This window comes from Culex pipiens, chromosome 3 (assembly GCF_016801865.2).
Source record: "Culex pipiens pallens isolate TS chromosome 3, TS_CPP_V2, whole genome shotgun sequence".
NCBI classification, from domain to species: Eukaryota; Metazoa; Arthropoda; class Insecta; order Diptera; family Culicidae; genus Culex; species Culex pipiens.
This window is the reverse complement of record NC_068939.1, coordinates 13,665,362-13,683,103: the sequence shown is the minus strand read 5'-3', so window position 1 is coordinate 13,683,103 and position 17,742 is coordinate 13,665,362. Positions and strand designations below refer to the sequence as shown.

At 34.8% G+C, this 17,742-nt stretch overlaps 1 protein-coding gene across 3 annotated transcripts in view; it reads left to right on the top strand.

The window, feature by feature from the left end:
- Nucleotides 1–17,742, top strand: part of LOC120419483 (syndecan) — a 69,941-nt gene that overhangs the window by 15,603 nt on the left and 36,596 nt on the right. For all 3 annotated transcript variants that reach the window (XM_039582168.2, XM_039582167.2, XM_039582166.2), the window contains exon 2: nt 16,549–16,680. In XM_039582168.2, the coding sequence (XP_039438102.1) occupies nt 16,549–16,680 (132 nt within the window). The remainder of the gene's footprint in view (nt 1–16,548; nt 16,681–17,742) is intronic.

The window sequence follows — 17,742 nt, the reverse complement described above, 5'->3', positions numbered from 1 at the left end:
ATGGTGTAAACCCCTAGTCTCTTGATACATGTGCGGTCCAATTTCGCTTTCAGCTGCAAATTTCTTTTGAAGGAACCCGAATCGTGTCTTTGATAAAATTTAAGCGCACTTTAACTATTTTTTAAATGCGTTTTCAATCTAAATTTGTTTCTGTTACTTTCGTTTTTTTTGTTAGAATATTTTTAATTTTTGGCTCTCTCGAATTTTTAATAACTTTCTATTTTTAAAGATATTGACGAAAAAAATGTCCGAAAATTAGAACACTGGATTGATTTAAGCAATTTTCTCCGGAACCCGAAAAGATTGAATTTTTTTTTAACTCTTAAAAAGATAATCTTATTTTAATTACCGACGTCACAAAATGTGACTATTCCAGTGAAACATATTTGTTACTTTACAATATTCTTGAATAAGTTGCACCATTTTTGATTCGTTGTCAGTTAATTTTAGTAAAAAATAAACATATTTTTGATGTTTTAAAATTATGCTTTAGAATGCCCTTTTCTGCAAAAAATACTGCATTTTTGTATTAACCTAAATAAAAACTCATATTCTCCAACCCGTTTTTTTAAATCATCCATCCATTGAAATATTATACAAATAATGGAAAATGTTTTTGTCTCTCTCCCTAATAAAATATCCTCTAAATTCAAAGAAAAGTATTTTTTCAAGTTTCAATAAAAATAATCTAAAATTATTAGAAAAGCACTGGATGTTTTTTAGAAATATTGGATTTACAAGAAATTACAAAAATAAAATCAAAAACCTTTAGAAAAGCTTTAAGCTAGAACAATTTCAACATCACTCCATCATTTTGAAGCGTTTGTTTGAAGAAATTTTGCAAAGTGATTGGAGTTTTCATACAAAAAAATATATAGTTCGAGCAACAACACAGATTTGGACGTTTTGAAATGTTGGGCCTCATTTAAATACATTTTTTATTCAAAATGTTTAAAAATTGAAATACTGACAATCAGATCAGATTCTGAACAAATAAATTGTAAAAAAATCTCAGACATTGGAAAACGAAAAAAAAATATAGTCATTTTAAAACTAAAATTAACCTTCAAAATACTTAGTTGACAACGGTGCATTTTATCAAAAAAAAAAAAAAAGGAGATGAACTTTTCGATTGAAGATTAATTTATAAATTTTATAAATTATTTAAGTTAAAAAAGAGTTTTTTTTTATATTTTTAAAAAAATAGGAAATACTAATAAACAGATCAAAAGTGAGTTGAAAAAAACGAATTGAAAACATTTTCAAAATTTTATTTTTAATAAGCTAATAAATTGTAAAAAATCACAGTTATTGGAAAACAAAAAAACGGAAATGGGCTTTCATTAATCCTGCTTAAAAATCACAAATATACTTTTTTTAACTGAAATTTAAATTACTTAGTTGACAACGGTGCATTTTAACGAAAAAAGGAGATGAACTTTTCGATTGAATAAAAGTGTATTTTTAATATTTTTAAAAAATCAGTATTTTTTTATAAATGGTAAAATACTGATAATCAGATCAAATGTTAGTCGAAAAAAAAAACAAATTGATAAGATTTTTGAAATTTCATTCAAAATTTTATTTTTACTGAACAAATAAATTGTAAATAAATCTCAGATATTCGAAATCAAAAAAAAAATCGGAAATGGACGTACATTAGCAGTGTTCAATAAATCACAAATAAACTTATTTTTAATTTAAAAAGACCTTTAAATTACTTAGTTGATTTGCATTTTATCGAAAAAAGGGGATAAATTTTTCGATTGAAAATTACACTCGAATCTCTGGCTGTCGATCTTCTCGATATCAATATTGCTCCTTGTACCGATGAATTCTTCAGTCCCTTCAAATTGCATACTTCGATTGTCTTTACTCCTCGATATTTTCTCTTGCTTGAAGAATCGCTTCCTCGACGGTCCCTTGGATTTTTTTTTTTCTATTAATATCTATTCCGATTGTCAATAATTTCACTTTCTTATGGCATAGACATTTTTCTTTGAGAAACGAAGCTTTGAAGGGTGTTTGACATTTGTTTGTTTTTATTTGCTGGAAGTTGCCATGATTCTCTCCCATTGCTGGTTATCAAGAAAAAAACAAATTTCAATCGAGTGTTCATTTTGCATCGTTCAATAAACTGATGCTTCTCTTCCTCGACGGTCACTTGGACATTGACAACCAGAGAGTCGACTGTAATTAATTAATTTATAAATTATTTAAGAAATAAATAAGAATGTATTTTTAATATTTAAAAAACTTCTTTATTTTTTTCTAAAATTCATATCTTTGCGAAACAAGTTTTTCTATACCTCTCTGTGACTCAACAGTTTCTTTTTTGTTCTCCTGAATCAAAGAAAATTACAGTTTTGTTTTTCTGAGATGTCGTCCTCAATACCTACAACTTTGCTCAAGACACAATATGGATCAGAAAATCCCTGGTCAAGGTACAGATTTTCGAATTTTTACATGCTATTGTTTAGGCCCATCGAAACAATTTTGGAAAAAAAATCGCGAAAGAAAACTTTTTCCAATTATTTTTTAAACGAGCTAAAACATGCTCAATATTTTTCATAAAAAATAGCCTTTAAAAAAATATTGAATTAAAAATGAACACTTTTGAAGGGGGCGACAAAAACTTTGAAAAATACTTGCAGCGGCCTTACTAAAAACGTAAAAAAAAATTGGTGAATCTTTGAAAAAAAAAAATGTAACGCTTCTATCATAATTTTCTGAATCAGTTAACTTGGTTTTTCAAACGAATAAAATCACATTCCAATACATCTGCAATAATTTAAAAAGGTAGGACGTGTCATAAGATTACACGCAAGCGACAATTTTTTATCAAGATTCGGTTCAAGGTTTATAACATTCTCGTTGAAGGTATCATTCAAATCAAAATTGATGATCCCTGACATCATTTGGCAGAGTAGCACCTTTAAAAATAAACCAAGCTTCACAAAACCCCGTACTGTGCCAATGGAATAAATTTCAAATATCGTGGCTCATTTATCAATTTACGATCGATTTCCGCAATTGTGTGCCGTAAAACGCACTACCCAAAAATAGAATCTCACTCTTCCTTCTTGTTTTTATTCTTAAAAATTGTCTAGAAAGTTCAAAGACAGCAGCAGCAAAAAAAAAATCTCTTCATAAAATTTGCATTCGAAGCCATAAACGTTTTGGCACAACAACAATGAGGCTCATGTCCTGTTTTGGCATCGGTATCACAACATTAGAGACTGGGTAATAAACTGGGCCAAATTTCCTCTCGCGGGAATTCTCCAAAGCCTACAAGCAGAGCAGGGGGCCGTCTCGGGCGAAAATTGATTATACACAGAAAAAAAAATCATGGTAATATTACATCTGGGAAGGGGTACATCTTTTATGTCAGAAAAAAAGTGTAATTTTACCTCTGGAAATGTGTAATTTTACCGCTTTTCTGGTGTAATGTCACTTTTTAAGTCTAAATTGAGGTAAAATTACATCATAAAAGAGGTAATATTCAACCTTCCAAAATTAAAGCTTCCAAATTTACATTATTTTTTTCTGTGTACTAAATCGATTTGTCATTTAGCTCGCGTTGTGGTTGTTGTGGCAATGTGATGTTACCATTAAAATGGGCTTGTCGGAAGTCGGGGAAGAAGCGCGCAAAACCACAGAAAGGAGCTGGAATGAAGTTGCTCGTCTCGTTTATGCAAAGTCACTTGCTGGCAACACTGGTCCATTTTGCCTTACGAGATTCGTCCTTGTTGAGGAAAGAGAGAGAGAGTGAGAGGGATGATAATGGTGTCAGTGGTGGTAGGTGAATCCGAGAAAAGAGATCTACCAGCTTCCGGGCTTTTTCTTTTGCCAAAATGTTACGGGTTTCGCGATGTAAGTAAAAGATGCTATTTTTGATTCCCTTCTGACTTGGCATTGTTTAATTTAATATCTGAAAATATTTTCGACAAAAAGCAATTCTCTACGAAATCGATCTTTTTTTTGAATTTTAATTTTTGTATTTTTTAATTCGTCTGAAACTTTTTTGGTGCCTTCGGTATGCCCAAAGAAGCCATTTTGCATCATTAATTTGTCCATATAATTTTCCATACAAATTTGGCAGCTGTTCATACAAAACTGATATATGAAAATTTAAAAATCTGTATCTTTTGAAGAAATTTTTTGATCGATTTGGTATCTTCGGCAAAGTTGTAGGTATGGATAAGAACTACACTGAAAAAAATTATACACGTTGAAAAAATTATGGTTTTTACTTTCACTTTTTGTCACTATTTTTATTTTTTTATATGTTTTAGGGGACTTGATGTCATTCCAGGTGTGGGAGTCGTCTCCCTGCTAAAAAGACAAACATCACAACAAACCAAGCCTGCTCCGGTAGAATCGCTGGCGGCGGTTGAACTCGCAATCCAAAGGTCGTCAGTTCGAACCCTGGAGTTGAAGGTTCCTTGGAGTAAAAATAGATTTGGGTGATCTCCCCATTCAAGCCTTTTAAACTCCTAGGTTCGAGCAGAAACTTGCAATAGAGACCACAAAAGACCCGGGGGTCGTTAAAGTGGATCGTTTGATTTTGATTGATGTCAACTTTTCAGAAATTTTGAAAAAGTACACCGTTTTTAAGTTAACAACACAGAACAATATAATCAAAGTGATACCTTTTCAAAACATTTATCCGCTATTTTTACCCCTTTTTATTGAGTCTTTTTTTTCTATCTGATACTCTACTCAAACTAGATGGGATGAGAGCAACTAGAGTGAGCAGAATCAACTGTTCGATTAACGTCATTTAAAAAAATGTTCGAATCGTTTAAAGATGCTAATTTCGCATTCACATTTATATTTTTTTTTTAATTTCTATTTATAGGACCTATATTCACTTTCCACGTTTTCAGAATTTTCTTTTAAAAATCGGGAATAAGTCGTTTTATCAAACCCGTGAATGATCGGCAATTTGTGATTTTTCAGCAAAAGGTCAGAAATTCCAACTTTTTTTTTTTTGAAATTATGTTCTAGCTCTTGCAATTTTTTTGAATTATCTGTAAAGTTCATGTGTACAACTTTTTTTTAAATTCAAATTTTCTACCTTCCTATAATTAAAAACTATTAAAACTATTTGATAAAGTGAGGTTTTTTCAATCATTAAACATCCTAATCAATATTTTATGATTATGATTAAAAAAAATAAACGTGGGTAAAAAAACTTTTGATAATTTTCATTATTTATAAATGTTCTTTGCAAAACTGTTGGTATAAAACTTGGAATATTTTTGTTTGATAATTAAGTATAAGTTATTTTATAAACATCCATTTCATCCATAATTATGTGTTAAGGCAGCGTTCTTTTATTACGTAACGCAGTTGGGGGGTCGAAAGCCTTGTAACGTTCCATACAAAATTTTGAAAATTTGTATGGAAATTTTGTTATTAGAGTGGAGGGGGTACATTTTTTTTGCGTTTCGTAAAAAATAGAACCCTCCTTAAACATCTTTTCATTTTCCTTTAAAAAATAAAATTTAAAATTAGTTTTTTTTTGTTTTTGCTAAACTTTTTTTCTTTTCCTGGCAAAAACGTGAACCAAAAATGTTTTGCTAAGAAACTTTCAATATGATCCTTGAAACTTTCTAAGAGTTTCTAAACATTTCTCAAAAGCCGATTTTTTTAGTTTTCTCTATGAATCAAACTTATGAGAGCTTTCATTTTTGATGTTTTTTTTTAAATATTTGTCAAGTTTCTATTTTCAGCCATAAACAATTAATTTGAATATATTTAACAGTTTTGGACACTTTTTGGTGACAAATGATTCTTGTTTCTGGTTTTGGGATTTAAGTGGCCACCACGTGGATTTTTTTTCTAGAATTTTAAAATAGTTTAGACTCTGTTTCAAAGTAGAGCAGATTCAAATGTTTAACCAAAGTGTAGTAATTTGGCCAGAACTGTTAAGAGCAATTCACGAGAATTTCGGCCATTGTTTTTTTTGAATTTTTTAATTGCCTTAAACTTTGTAGGTGCCTTCCTTATTACCAAAGAGGCCATTCTGCGTCATTGGTTCATCCGTACAAGATTCCATATAAATTTAACAGCTGGAATCTTAGTCTTGACAACGGAATTCGGATGAATTTGGTGTCTTCTACAAAGTTGCAGAAATAACTAAGGAAAATTCTGGGAAAACAGTTAAACGTTAAAAATTACACATTTCAGCACAAAAATAGTTAGAGAAAAAATATTTTTTTTTTAAATTTGTTTTTTTTTCTGGGTTTAGGCTGGTGAGCAGTTCTCTCAGATTTCGGTCATTCGATTTTTTTGTATTTTTTAATCCGATTGAAACTTTTTTGGTGCCTTCGGTATGCCCAAAGAAGCCATTTTGCATCATTAGTTTGTCCATATAACCTTCCATACAAATTTGGCAGCTGTCCATAAAAAAAATGATATGTGAAAATTCAAAAATCTGTATCTTTCGAAAAAAAATTTTTGATCGATTTGGTGTCTTCGGCAAAGTATAAGGTATGGGTAAAGACTACACTGGAAAAAATGATACACGGTAAAAAAATTTTTGGTGATTTTTTATTTAACTTTTTGTCACTAAAACTTGATTTGCAAAAAACACTATTTTTATTTTTATTTTATTTTTTTGATATGTTTTAGAGGACATAAAATGCAAATTTTTCAGAAATTTCCAGGTTGTGCAAAAAATCTTTGACCGAGTTATGATTTTTTGAATTAATACTGATTTTTTCAAAAAATCGAGATATTCGTCGCAAAAATTTTTCAACTTCATTTTTCGATGTAAAATCAAAATTGGCCCGAAAAATCAGGGGGCAAAAAAATATTTTTACAATAAACTTCAAAATTTCAATGAAAATTCAAGTGCAACCAGCTGAAATCAAATTAAAATACATTCTTCTGCGTTTAAAATCATTTTTAGCATGTTTGGGTTTATTAAAAAATCTTATGATTTTTTGAAAATTTTCGATGCAAAATCTTTTTTTTCGATACAATTTTTGTTTTTGTCAGATCTTAGATTTTTTGAAAACTAATGATTGCAAAACAACTGAACTAGTGTAAAATGCATTTTAAAACACTTTTTTCATTTAAATGTGAAGACTATGGCTTGTTATTTAAATTTTTATATTTTTTTTATTTTTTTGCCCCCCCTTGACCTCGGCCAGGGCCGAGGGACAAAAACTTTTTTAAATATTTGCATCGGCCTAAAGTGCATCGTATTCAAGTTAAATCCATTTTTAGGTTTTTTTGAAAATAATCGCTGTTTTTCATTTTTTTTTAAATTAGTGCACATGTTTGCCCACTTTTGAAAAAAATATTTTTGAAAAGCTGAGTAAATTCTCTACATTATGCTTTTTTGAACTATGTTGATATGACCCTTAGTTGCTGAGATATTGCCATGCAAACGTTCAAAACCGGGAAAAATGATGTTTTCTAAGTGTCACCCAAACAACCCACCATTTCTAATGTCGATATGTCAGCAACTAATGGTCCGATTTACAATGTTAAAATATGAAACATTCGTGAAATTTTCCGATCTTTTCGAAAAAAATATTTTCATAATTTTTAAACCAAGACTAACATTTTAAAAGGGCGTAATATTGAATGTTTTCAAAAAACTTCAAAATTTTAATGGAAATTGAACTGCAATTAGCTGAAATCAATTTTAAATGCATTCCCCTGCATTTTGAATCATTTTTAGCATGTTTGGGTTGATTTAAAAATCTTTTGAATTTTTTGAAAATTTTCGATGTTTATTATCGCAAAATGTTTTTTTTTTTTCGCAATTTTTTTTGGTTTCGTCAAATCTTACATTTTTTGAAAACTAATGATTACAAAACAACTGAACTAGTGTAAAATGCATTTTAAAACACTTTTTCCATGCAAATGTTGAAACTATGGCTTTTTATTTCAATGTTTATTTTTGTTATTTTAAAAGTTATTATTTCCAATGTTTTTAAAAATCAAAAATTGGATGAAAAAATATTTTTGGCGAATTTGTAGATCGAAGCCCGCCTATTGAGGCGGTGAACCTTTGAAGATCGTTGCTAATAGTTTTTAAATTTTATCAGGAAAATTTTATTTTTTCAAACAATTTCAAAAAATCTTATTTAAAATTCAAAGCCGAGCTTCAGGTCCTCATATTTAGGATTCGAGCTGTGGACACCTAGCGGATCATATCATAAATGGACCAGTTTTGTTTAATGCTAACATAAAGTACTTCGGAGTTCAACAATTAAACCAGCATTTAAAAAGGTCTTAGAAACATTAAACTGAGCCAAATAGTCAACCAAGTGATTTTTGAAGAATTTATAATAAAAAAAAAGTTTTTTGGTGAACATGAAGATTGAAAGTTGATATCAAGAGTTCTAGAGTTTTTTTTAAAGGTTCTATAAGCTATTATGTTTTATATGTTTATAGGTCCTTTTCAAAAATAATAATAATAAAAACTCTAGAATTGTTAGGACAAATTTGTTCCTTAATTTTTTGAATAAAAATACTTAATAAACCTAATAAATTCCCGGTCACCAACCCCACTGCCCCTGTCATCATCACTGATGACAGTGTGTCATCTCGCAGAAGGACAACAACAAACGTCACCGATGACGATGTGTGTTGTTATCCTGCCCCCCAATGACTCCCTATTTGCATGTGTTTGGGCGCATGTTTTCTCTTCATCCTTGCTGAGAGAAGAACCCTCCCAATCGCAGAGAGCAGGAGAGAACACGTTCAAGGATATCGCTGCTGCTGGTGAAGGTTGGGCCCCCAACCGAGATGAATCTCCCGGATGAGCACGGTGCTCTTCTCTTCTTGGCGCGTTGGTTGGGTCAACTGCAAAAGGACGGATCGCAGGACGAAGGCTCTCATTCGGAATCTACGCGTAGCGGAGAGCAGTAGTGTGTCGTCGGGTTTTTGTTGGTGGAGTTTCCTCAGTTTAACATAGATAGCAATCAACGAAGAAAAATACACTCCCGTGTGGTGCTTTCCAGAACAAGTTTTGCCTAACAAATTTTTACAAACCTAATCAACGAACGGTAACAACACACTTAGCTTAGCGGAAATGCATCGTGAAGAATTAAGGTTAAGGAATTGAAGTACACATATTGAGAGCTTTGCTCCAGAAAAAAAACTCAATCGGTTTCGGCGTAACGTTGTGAGAGCTTCTTCTTTTTTGTGTGTTGTAAAAGTGAACTCTTTGCGAAGGCGTGTGTTTTTGTGTACGGGACTTCCTGAGTGAGAGAGCGAGGAGCAGAAGGAGGAAGAAGAAGGTGTGTATATTCCGCGAGATGTCGCGCTGATTGTGCACGACCGGACCACCCTAGTGGGGTGGTAGACCCCTCGTCTAGGAATACTGATTAATGACGACGATCCGGAGAGTGTGTGTTATGCAATTTTGAAATTTGTGCGAAAAAATCGATATCCTTCGGTGTTGGAATAATATTATACATATATCTCCACCCTTCGGCGAAGGAAACCATTGAGGAAGGTCCTCCTTTTTGCGTCCCCCAGGGGGGTAGCAGAACATAAATATTGGAACGACAAACGATAAAATGATGAGCAGAAGAAAAAAAAAAACTTGTACAAATGAAAAGAACTTTTTGATGCCCTCGGGGAGGGAAATCCTCAGAACAAAAAAAAAAGTGCAAACGTTAGCAGTCTGCCAACACAGAGCAAAAAAAAGGAGAACCTCAATCCTTTGAATTGCTGAGGCTGCTAACGTAAGTGGAGTCTCGTTGTCTCGGAATGACCGGACCGGAGATAAAGACAGGCAAAGGATTGCCCACTTGAACCCCTCCTCGGGCCCAACCTGAGGACGCGTCTCGGACAGCGATCTCTTTTATTTTGCATTTTTTTCGGAAAACGAAACGAAAACTTCAAGTGGAAAATGTGCGTCTTTGTTTGGATTGTTTTTTTTTCTTCGAGGAGTGCCCTTAACATAGGGGGGTGTGGCCACCCCATTAGACGCATACACACTAGTCGACGATAGAGTGATGATGACGTCAACGGGGCAAGGTGGCGTGCATAATCGGGTTCTGACGTAGGATCCGGAACCGGGGAAAAGGGCAGCAGCAGGCATCCTTGAAACAAGAAAAAAAAACTACGCGAAAAGTTTCCTTCTGAGTAAAGGACCCTCTCTGCGGGGATAATTTTGTCTGATGCTGCTGGTTTCTGCAATGCAGTGACGGTTTGGGAATAAAGAGGACTTTGAAAGGAGGAAAGAAGGGAGGAAGTTCTTGGAATCGCAAATATCTTCATCTTGTATCCATGGTGGTGGCTCCTTGAGTGGATGTGGTTTCGGAATAAGATCATAATGATGGGGAAGGAGAGGGACTGTTTATTTGAAAATATTCTGTCGGCAAAATATTTCTGCTATTTTTAGAAACAATTTGTCGTTCTGTTTACAGGGCCATCATTTTTATTGGGCACTTGGTATTAGTTAACGTCTGCTGTTTACATAAGTCTTGTGGTATATGAATTACTTGAATAATATACTAAATTTCGCCATGGTACAAATATATTCTATTGTTCATCATTAATTATAAAAAAACCTTATCAAAAAAAAGGTTGAAGGTGGTGCTGTTTAAATATTAACAGCAAATACAAAAAAAAAGATTATCAGAAACAAAAATCATTTTCTAGCATAGACATTATTTTTCATTACTCACCCTTAAAATGCTCAAAAATTGCTCGAAAATGTAACTTCTCTATTAAGCCTCGTATTCAGGCTTTGGATAATCGCATCTAGACGGTAATACTAAACCCCCTACACTTAACATTTGACATAGAGCGGTTAATTTTGGATCTTAAAACTGAGTCTATTTGGGACTTGATGTTAGAGTCGGTCAATTTTAAACAACTTTGTTTGGGAGTTGTTGTTGGGATCAGATCCGGCGTAGCTAGTTTTTTTTTTATCTAGACTCGGGGTCGGAGTCGTTAAATCATCCCAACTCGTCGGAGTTGAAATTGTCAAATTATCTGAGTCCGGAGTCAAAGTTATAAAAAATATTTCAGAAAAGCATAAAACAAAAATTCTGCAAAAATATAAAACGTCCCTTTCGAAATATTGTCCGTGATTTTCGAATTTAAAAAAATATTTACCTAAGGAGATTAGCAAATCTCCCAAAATTTTCATTTCTACACATTTCGCCTCCGTGTACGCACGAGTGCAAGCAGCAGTCAAGTGCTCAGTGCTCCATCGTTTTTTCGAAATTTTTCGCCGTAATTTACCGTGATTCGCCGCGAGTTTGCTCCAACAGCATGCCAAGGGCCGGCCGTGGCCGTGGCAGTTCGAGTGCGGCCTCGAAAAACCCGCGAAGTTCGTCTACCGGCCGTGTGCAAAAAGGTAAACAAACCAACGCCGCGTCGTCCGCCATCGCGCCGGGGAGTGTGTGCGCCAAAGGATTTGACCCCAAGTTATTACACCCTAATTACCGTGTCCAGGGCCGCAGCCCTATAAGGCTCCGTTCAGCTACTTCCGGCAATCTGTCGACCGATGGCGCTTCAACATCCGCCAACATTCCCACTAGTAACAAGTTCGCGAGACTGAGTGACGAGGAAAGCAGCTACAACAACACCGACGGTAGCACTACCGACGACGACGACGACCATGGTCGTGCACGGAAGAAAGTGATTTCGCCAAAAAAAGTAATTACTCCAAAGGAACGACGACCACCACCAATTTTCGTTTTGGACACGTTGGCGGACGATGTTGACGAGCAGCTGGAAGGCCTCGTGTACTGCCTCAAAAAAGGTAAATCGTCAGTGCAAGTGTTCACGTTTGACCAAAAGAACTTCGACCTGGTTGTGGAGAAATTGAAGCGTAAAAGCTTCAAGTTCTACACATTCGACCCCGTGCAGAAGACAGCTGTTAAGGTCGTCTTGCAGGGGTATCAAGACCGCCCGATCTCCGTCCTCAAGGAGCACCTCTCGGGTGTCGGAATAACGCCGCGAGACATAAAAGTCCTCTCGCGGAAGACAACCGTCACAGGTACACACACACTGTACCTGTTGTACTTCGACCGCGGCACCGTCAAAATTCAAGACCTGCGGCGGACTAAGGCGTTGGACGGTTTTTGGGTAAACTGGCGGTTTTACTCCAAAAATCCGACGGACGCAGCGCAATGTCACCGTTGCCAGAAATTCGGCCACGGCTCGCGGAACTGCAACCTCCAGCCCCGCTGCGTGAAGTGCGGTGAGTCACACCTCTCGGAGGTGTGCGCACTGCCACGAAAGGCGGACTTGGGGGAAAACGCAGAACAAACCAAGCCGCGCGTAAAGTGCGCGAACTGCGGCGGTAACCATACCGGTAATTACCGCGGATGCGTCGCGCGGAAGTCCTACCTCGAGGAGCAGGAAAAGAGGAAGAAGAAAGCAGCAGCGTCCCATCCTCCTCAGCGAAGTACGAGTGCAGCCGTTCCTGCAGCTGGCCAGCGAACGGTTCCAGCGGACAACTCAGCGTTCCCTCCTGGCTGGGGGCGATCGTTTGCCAGCGTGGTCGCTGCCGGCAGCGGCAATGCGGCCCAGCAAGAAGTGACCGGGGAAGATCTCTTTACCCTGCCGGAGTTCTTTGCTCTCGCGGGGGAGATGATGACGCGGTTTCGGAGCTGCCGTAACAAGGCGGAGCAATTTCTAGCCCTCGGGGAATTAATGATTAAGCACATCTATAAAGGATAAAAAACTGTGATCTAGTTTTAAGCTTTCTCTATTTCTATCCCCTTTTCCTAGCAAGTTTAGTAAGTTTTTTTTTCTTAATTTTTCTTACTCTTGGCAACACCTTTATTTACAAGCAATAATTGTTCCAAAATGGATTATGATGTAACACACAGCTGAAAGGAACTCCAAAACTCTGTTTTGTACCTCAAAAGAACTTATTGTATCTGATTATTCACCAATAAAACCGAATTTGAATTTGAATTTTACACATTTCGTCGATTGAAAAAATATCTTTCCTAATTTAAATTCTTTGAAAAGTTATAACTAAGCAACCAAAGGTCGGATAAATAATGTAAAACTTGTAAGGAACCCTTAAAAAAAGACCCTTAACACTTGTAGCACCAACGGGGTCAAAAAAGTTGGAAATGCAACTTCACCGGCCCTTTGAACACCTGGAAAAAAAGTTGGAAATGCCTTTTTATTGTAACTTAGGGTAGACGCATCTGTTTTGGATCTAGGTTTGTTGTAGGTGATTCTTGACATCCTTCCGGATCGAGTGCAACAAGAATAATCCAAATCGGTTGAGTTTTCGCCGAGATACAGCCGGATGAAGTTGCATTTCCAACTTTTTTACCCCCTTGGTGCTTCGCGTAAGTTTTGACCCCATTGGTGCTACAAGTGTTAAACCCTTAAAAAAAGATTTTTGTTCGAAATGTTTACCTAAAATGTACTTTTCGGTTGAACAATCAATTTGACATCCATAAATAAATTTCGAAAAAAAATTTGTGTTCTCCAAAACTTTACGAAAATTACCTTTTTCAAAAATTTATAATTGGCCTAAATAATAACGTTTGTCATGCATTTAAGCAAAAAAATTGAAAAAAGAAATTAGAAAAAAGGGAAGTAAAAAATAGAAGGTTTTTGTTCGTGTGCTTAGGCCGATGCAAATATTTTTCAATGTCGGGGGTTCTTAAAAGTCCTCATCATAACCTACAATTTTTCCGAAGGTACCAAATCGATCAGAAAATTCGTTCTCTAGTTAGGAGTTTTTGAACGTTTTCTTAGCACTTTTGTAGGGAAAGCTCCAAACTTTGTATAGAGAAACCAATGATGCAAAAATGCCTATTTGTACATAAGAAATGGATAGAAAAAGTTTCATCAAAATCAACATTACAAAATTTAAAATCGAGTATTTGTTTACGAAAATATAGAACAATATCGATATTTGAAATACTTTCTGAAAATCATTGACTTACCTAGAACGACTTACTCTTGCGATGGAATAAATGGCCCGAAAATATCAGAAAATTTAACTGATGTTTCATTCTTTAACATTGAAAATTCGACCATTAGTTGCTGAGATATTGGCAATCGATCCCACACAATTTTGGGGAACTTTCTGAACCTTTTGAATAAACATATTTTTGAAAATGTATCACTCTTGGCCACTGTTTGAAAAAATCGAAAGACTGATATCATAATTTTAGTGACTGATATCAAAATTTATTTTATCAACCATTTTTGTATGGATAGACAATTTTTATTAACATTCCAACGCTCAAGGCTCCAAAAAAGTTGGAACGGTAACTTCAACTCAATGGTTCTCGGGCATAACTCAACGAATCAAGATGATTCTCCTTTCCAGTGATTTGTTAGGATGTCTAGATGATTCTAGAACTTTGCAGAACTTAATTTGATCAAATCTGTAATTTTTGCGATCAAAAACATTGTTCCAACTTTTTTTTTCGCGTGTAACAAAAATCGCCAAAAATTCCACGGGGCTGTCGCTTAAAAAAAGTTTAACGATGTTTTCGGTAGCAGAAATTACAGATTTGTTCAAATCAAGTTCTGCAAAATTTGAGGATCATCTAGACATTCTTACAAATCATTGGAAACAAGAATCGTCCCGATTGGTTGAGTAATGCCCGAGAACCAGCGAGTTGAAGTTACCGTTCCACCTTTTTTGGGAGGCTTGGGCGTCCGTGAAAGTTGGACATGCGTTGGGCGTTCCAATGTTAAGACTTGTATTGGTGAACCAATGACAGAAAATTGATAAATAAAAATGCGCAAAATCAGCCGATTTTATAGAGAATAATTGTATATTGTATATTGAGAATAATAGAATATTGTATAATAAATGTAATAGCAATTATTGCTCAGCTATCCATACAAAAATGTTATTTCAATTTCCGTAATTCTGTATCTTGGGAACGAATTTCTGATTTATTATCTTCGGCAAAGTTGTAGGTATTGATTAGGATTATTGAGAACAAAATAGTTACACTCTATAAAAAATACGTTTTTAAAATGAACTTTTAATCTCTAAAAGCTGCTATCTCAAAATCTATAGTTTAAGATTTTCGATTTTTTTTTGTGTTTTTGGGGATCAAAAAAGGCATCTTTTGTGCCAATAGTAATAGTATGGACTGACAGAAATTTGGCTGAAATATGACTAACTTTTTTTTGAAAAGGTCGTCATATTGGTTTTTTGGCTGTTTTGAAATGTTAGTCTTAATAATCTTCAAAACGAAAATTTTGAGCATGGTTTCGCACCTGAAAAATGTTTTAAAAATTTTAACTTTTCTTCCACGAATGATTTTAGAAAAAAGTGCTCTTCCGGAATAAGGGAAATAAACGCTCTAGAATTTTCTCAGCTTTCTGAAAAAAATATTGTCAGAAATCGGCACTCACGGGCTCTATGCTTTCTCATAATCTAACTTAAATTGGCTATAATTCGAGAACCGTGCAATTTTTCAAAAAAAAAAGTCAGAAGTCTTTTCGCAATTCTTTTTTTTAATCACAATTTCTTTATTTATAGATCAAAAGATGCAATTTTTGGTCATATGGTCAAAACATGAAAAGTCGGGCACCGGTCCAAAGTTGTATATTTACGCATCATTTTTTGTATGGATAGCTGCCAAAATTGTATGAAGACTTGTATGGGCAAGCCAATGATGTAATTCAAAATAGCTTTGTTGGAAGAAATACAAAAAAAAAATCATGAAATCGACAGATTTCGTTTTTTATTTAGTTATGTATTTGCAATGTAACTTTTCATTTTTCAGGTTACAAATATTCACATTATTGTATTTTTTAAACATTGTTTATCAACATCAAATCCTTCTACAGAATAACACTTTTTTTCAATCTTTGAACATTAAAACGTTTTGAGAATGTTTACTTTTCTAGAATTCTATCTACCAATCTCCAATAACATCACGTATCTGGCTCGAAAAATGTGTCATTTTTTCGTCTTCGCAATTGGCTGCACTGAAATCTGGAATCCATCCAGAAACGAATTAAAAACTTAAAATAATATTAGTTCTGCGAGTTAGGCTAGCAGCAGCAAACAGAAAAAAACGCTGACAGAACAATCCTGCTCAAACAAGCATAATTCTTGCCATCTTGTTTGGTCAGCAATGTTTGTGTCCCCCGAGCACCGATTAATAAATCAATCTTATCAGAGGCGAACGAAAAAACCAGCAGCAGCAGCAGCAGCATTGCGGAGATTTCTAGCGCAAATAGTGTTGTAGAACAGAAAACTTATCTAGATTCAACGCAATTCATTTTCCTTTTTTTTCTTTTCATTTTCTGCGTTCGTCATACCGAGTACAAACTCACACAGGACTTGCTCCTGGGGGATTTTTTTCCCCCCGTGTGACGTCCTACGAGGTGACATACTTTCTCAGAGGAAGTGCCCCAAACGATTTGCCGTGCCATTTCTCATTCCGGTGCCACCACCCTGCTTTGGTTCTGCAAATGAGGAGTTGATCCTTTTCATCATTTGCCTATGTGTGTGTGTGACCTCTCTATTCACCTGTGTTCCCACCTCCACCCTTATTTTTCCACCTCACTAATTCAGTCCCCTCTCTCTCTCTTGTTTGGTTTTAATTGCAGAAATCAAATAACCGCAACAGTCAGTCCCTGTCGGGTTCGTCGTCGGCGTCATTTGGCGCGGCAGGTTCCAGCCCGAACAATGATATCTACATCGACGACGAAGGCCTCGAGGGTTCCGGAAGCAGAGGAGAGGTAAGCGGTTTTAATCCCAGTGGCCACCATCACCGCGGGAGCAGGAACGGCAGCACAAGTGACACAGCCTGATATAGTTGGGCAAAAAAAAAACTTACGTAGAATACATTGTATGGGGAAAAGATAACCGTCAATTGGAGTGGAAGTTAACTTTCCTTTTTCCAGTTTTAACGAGTCAAAGCAACATAAAATTATTTGAATCATTGTTAAAAAATCTCGATATAAATTTGCATAGTTTCGATCGCTGAATTTTTAAACCTTTCCAATTTCAAATAAGTGAATACAGAAAATCAACAAAAAAACTAGTTTTAAGAAATTTATCAGAAAAACTTGTTTTTCTTTTGAATAAATTTTGAGTTTTTTTTGTTTTATATAGCATTGCAAATGTATTGAAGAATAACACTTTTTTCAAAACTGTTCAATTGGACTAGTTTTTTCAACAGTTCCAAACATTTTAATTTTCAACAGTTCAATTGGACTAGTTTTTTCATTGAAAATTATTTTTTTTGCAATTCCACTGTGAAACTGTCAACTTTTCCTGCCCTTCTGGAGAAACGAAACGGCCTACTTTTCCCTACCAAAAATAACAGAATGGAAAATTAATACCTTTCAATAACAGTGCTGAAAAGTTCTACTTTTCAGCACTGAAATGGGTGCTGAAAAGTTGAACTTTTCAGCCCTGGTATCGAAAAGTAACATTTTTCAATATTGTTTTGTTTTGAACGATGAATTTATTAAACACATGAATGTTTGACATAAAATTCCATTAAATAAGCGTTTTTCAGAATTGCAAAAAATGTTGTAAGCAACTCGTTGCAAAACTTGATTTTTTCAGCACTCGTCGTATTTATCCAACTCGGTAAACCTCGTAGGATAAATGTACAACTCGTGCTGAAAAAATCTTCTTTTTGCAACTTGTTGCATAAACTACTATTTCGCTATTTTTTTCAGAATGGTAATACGAATCAAAGAGGGATTAAAATGTATCTTTCAAATTTGAAAATTCAAATTTACTGCACTGAAATGGGTGCTGAAAAGTTGAACTTTTCAGCCCTGGTATCG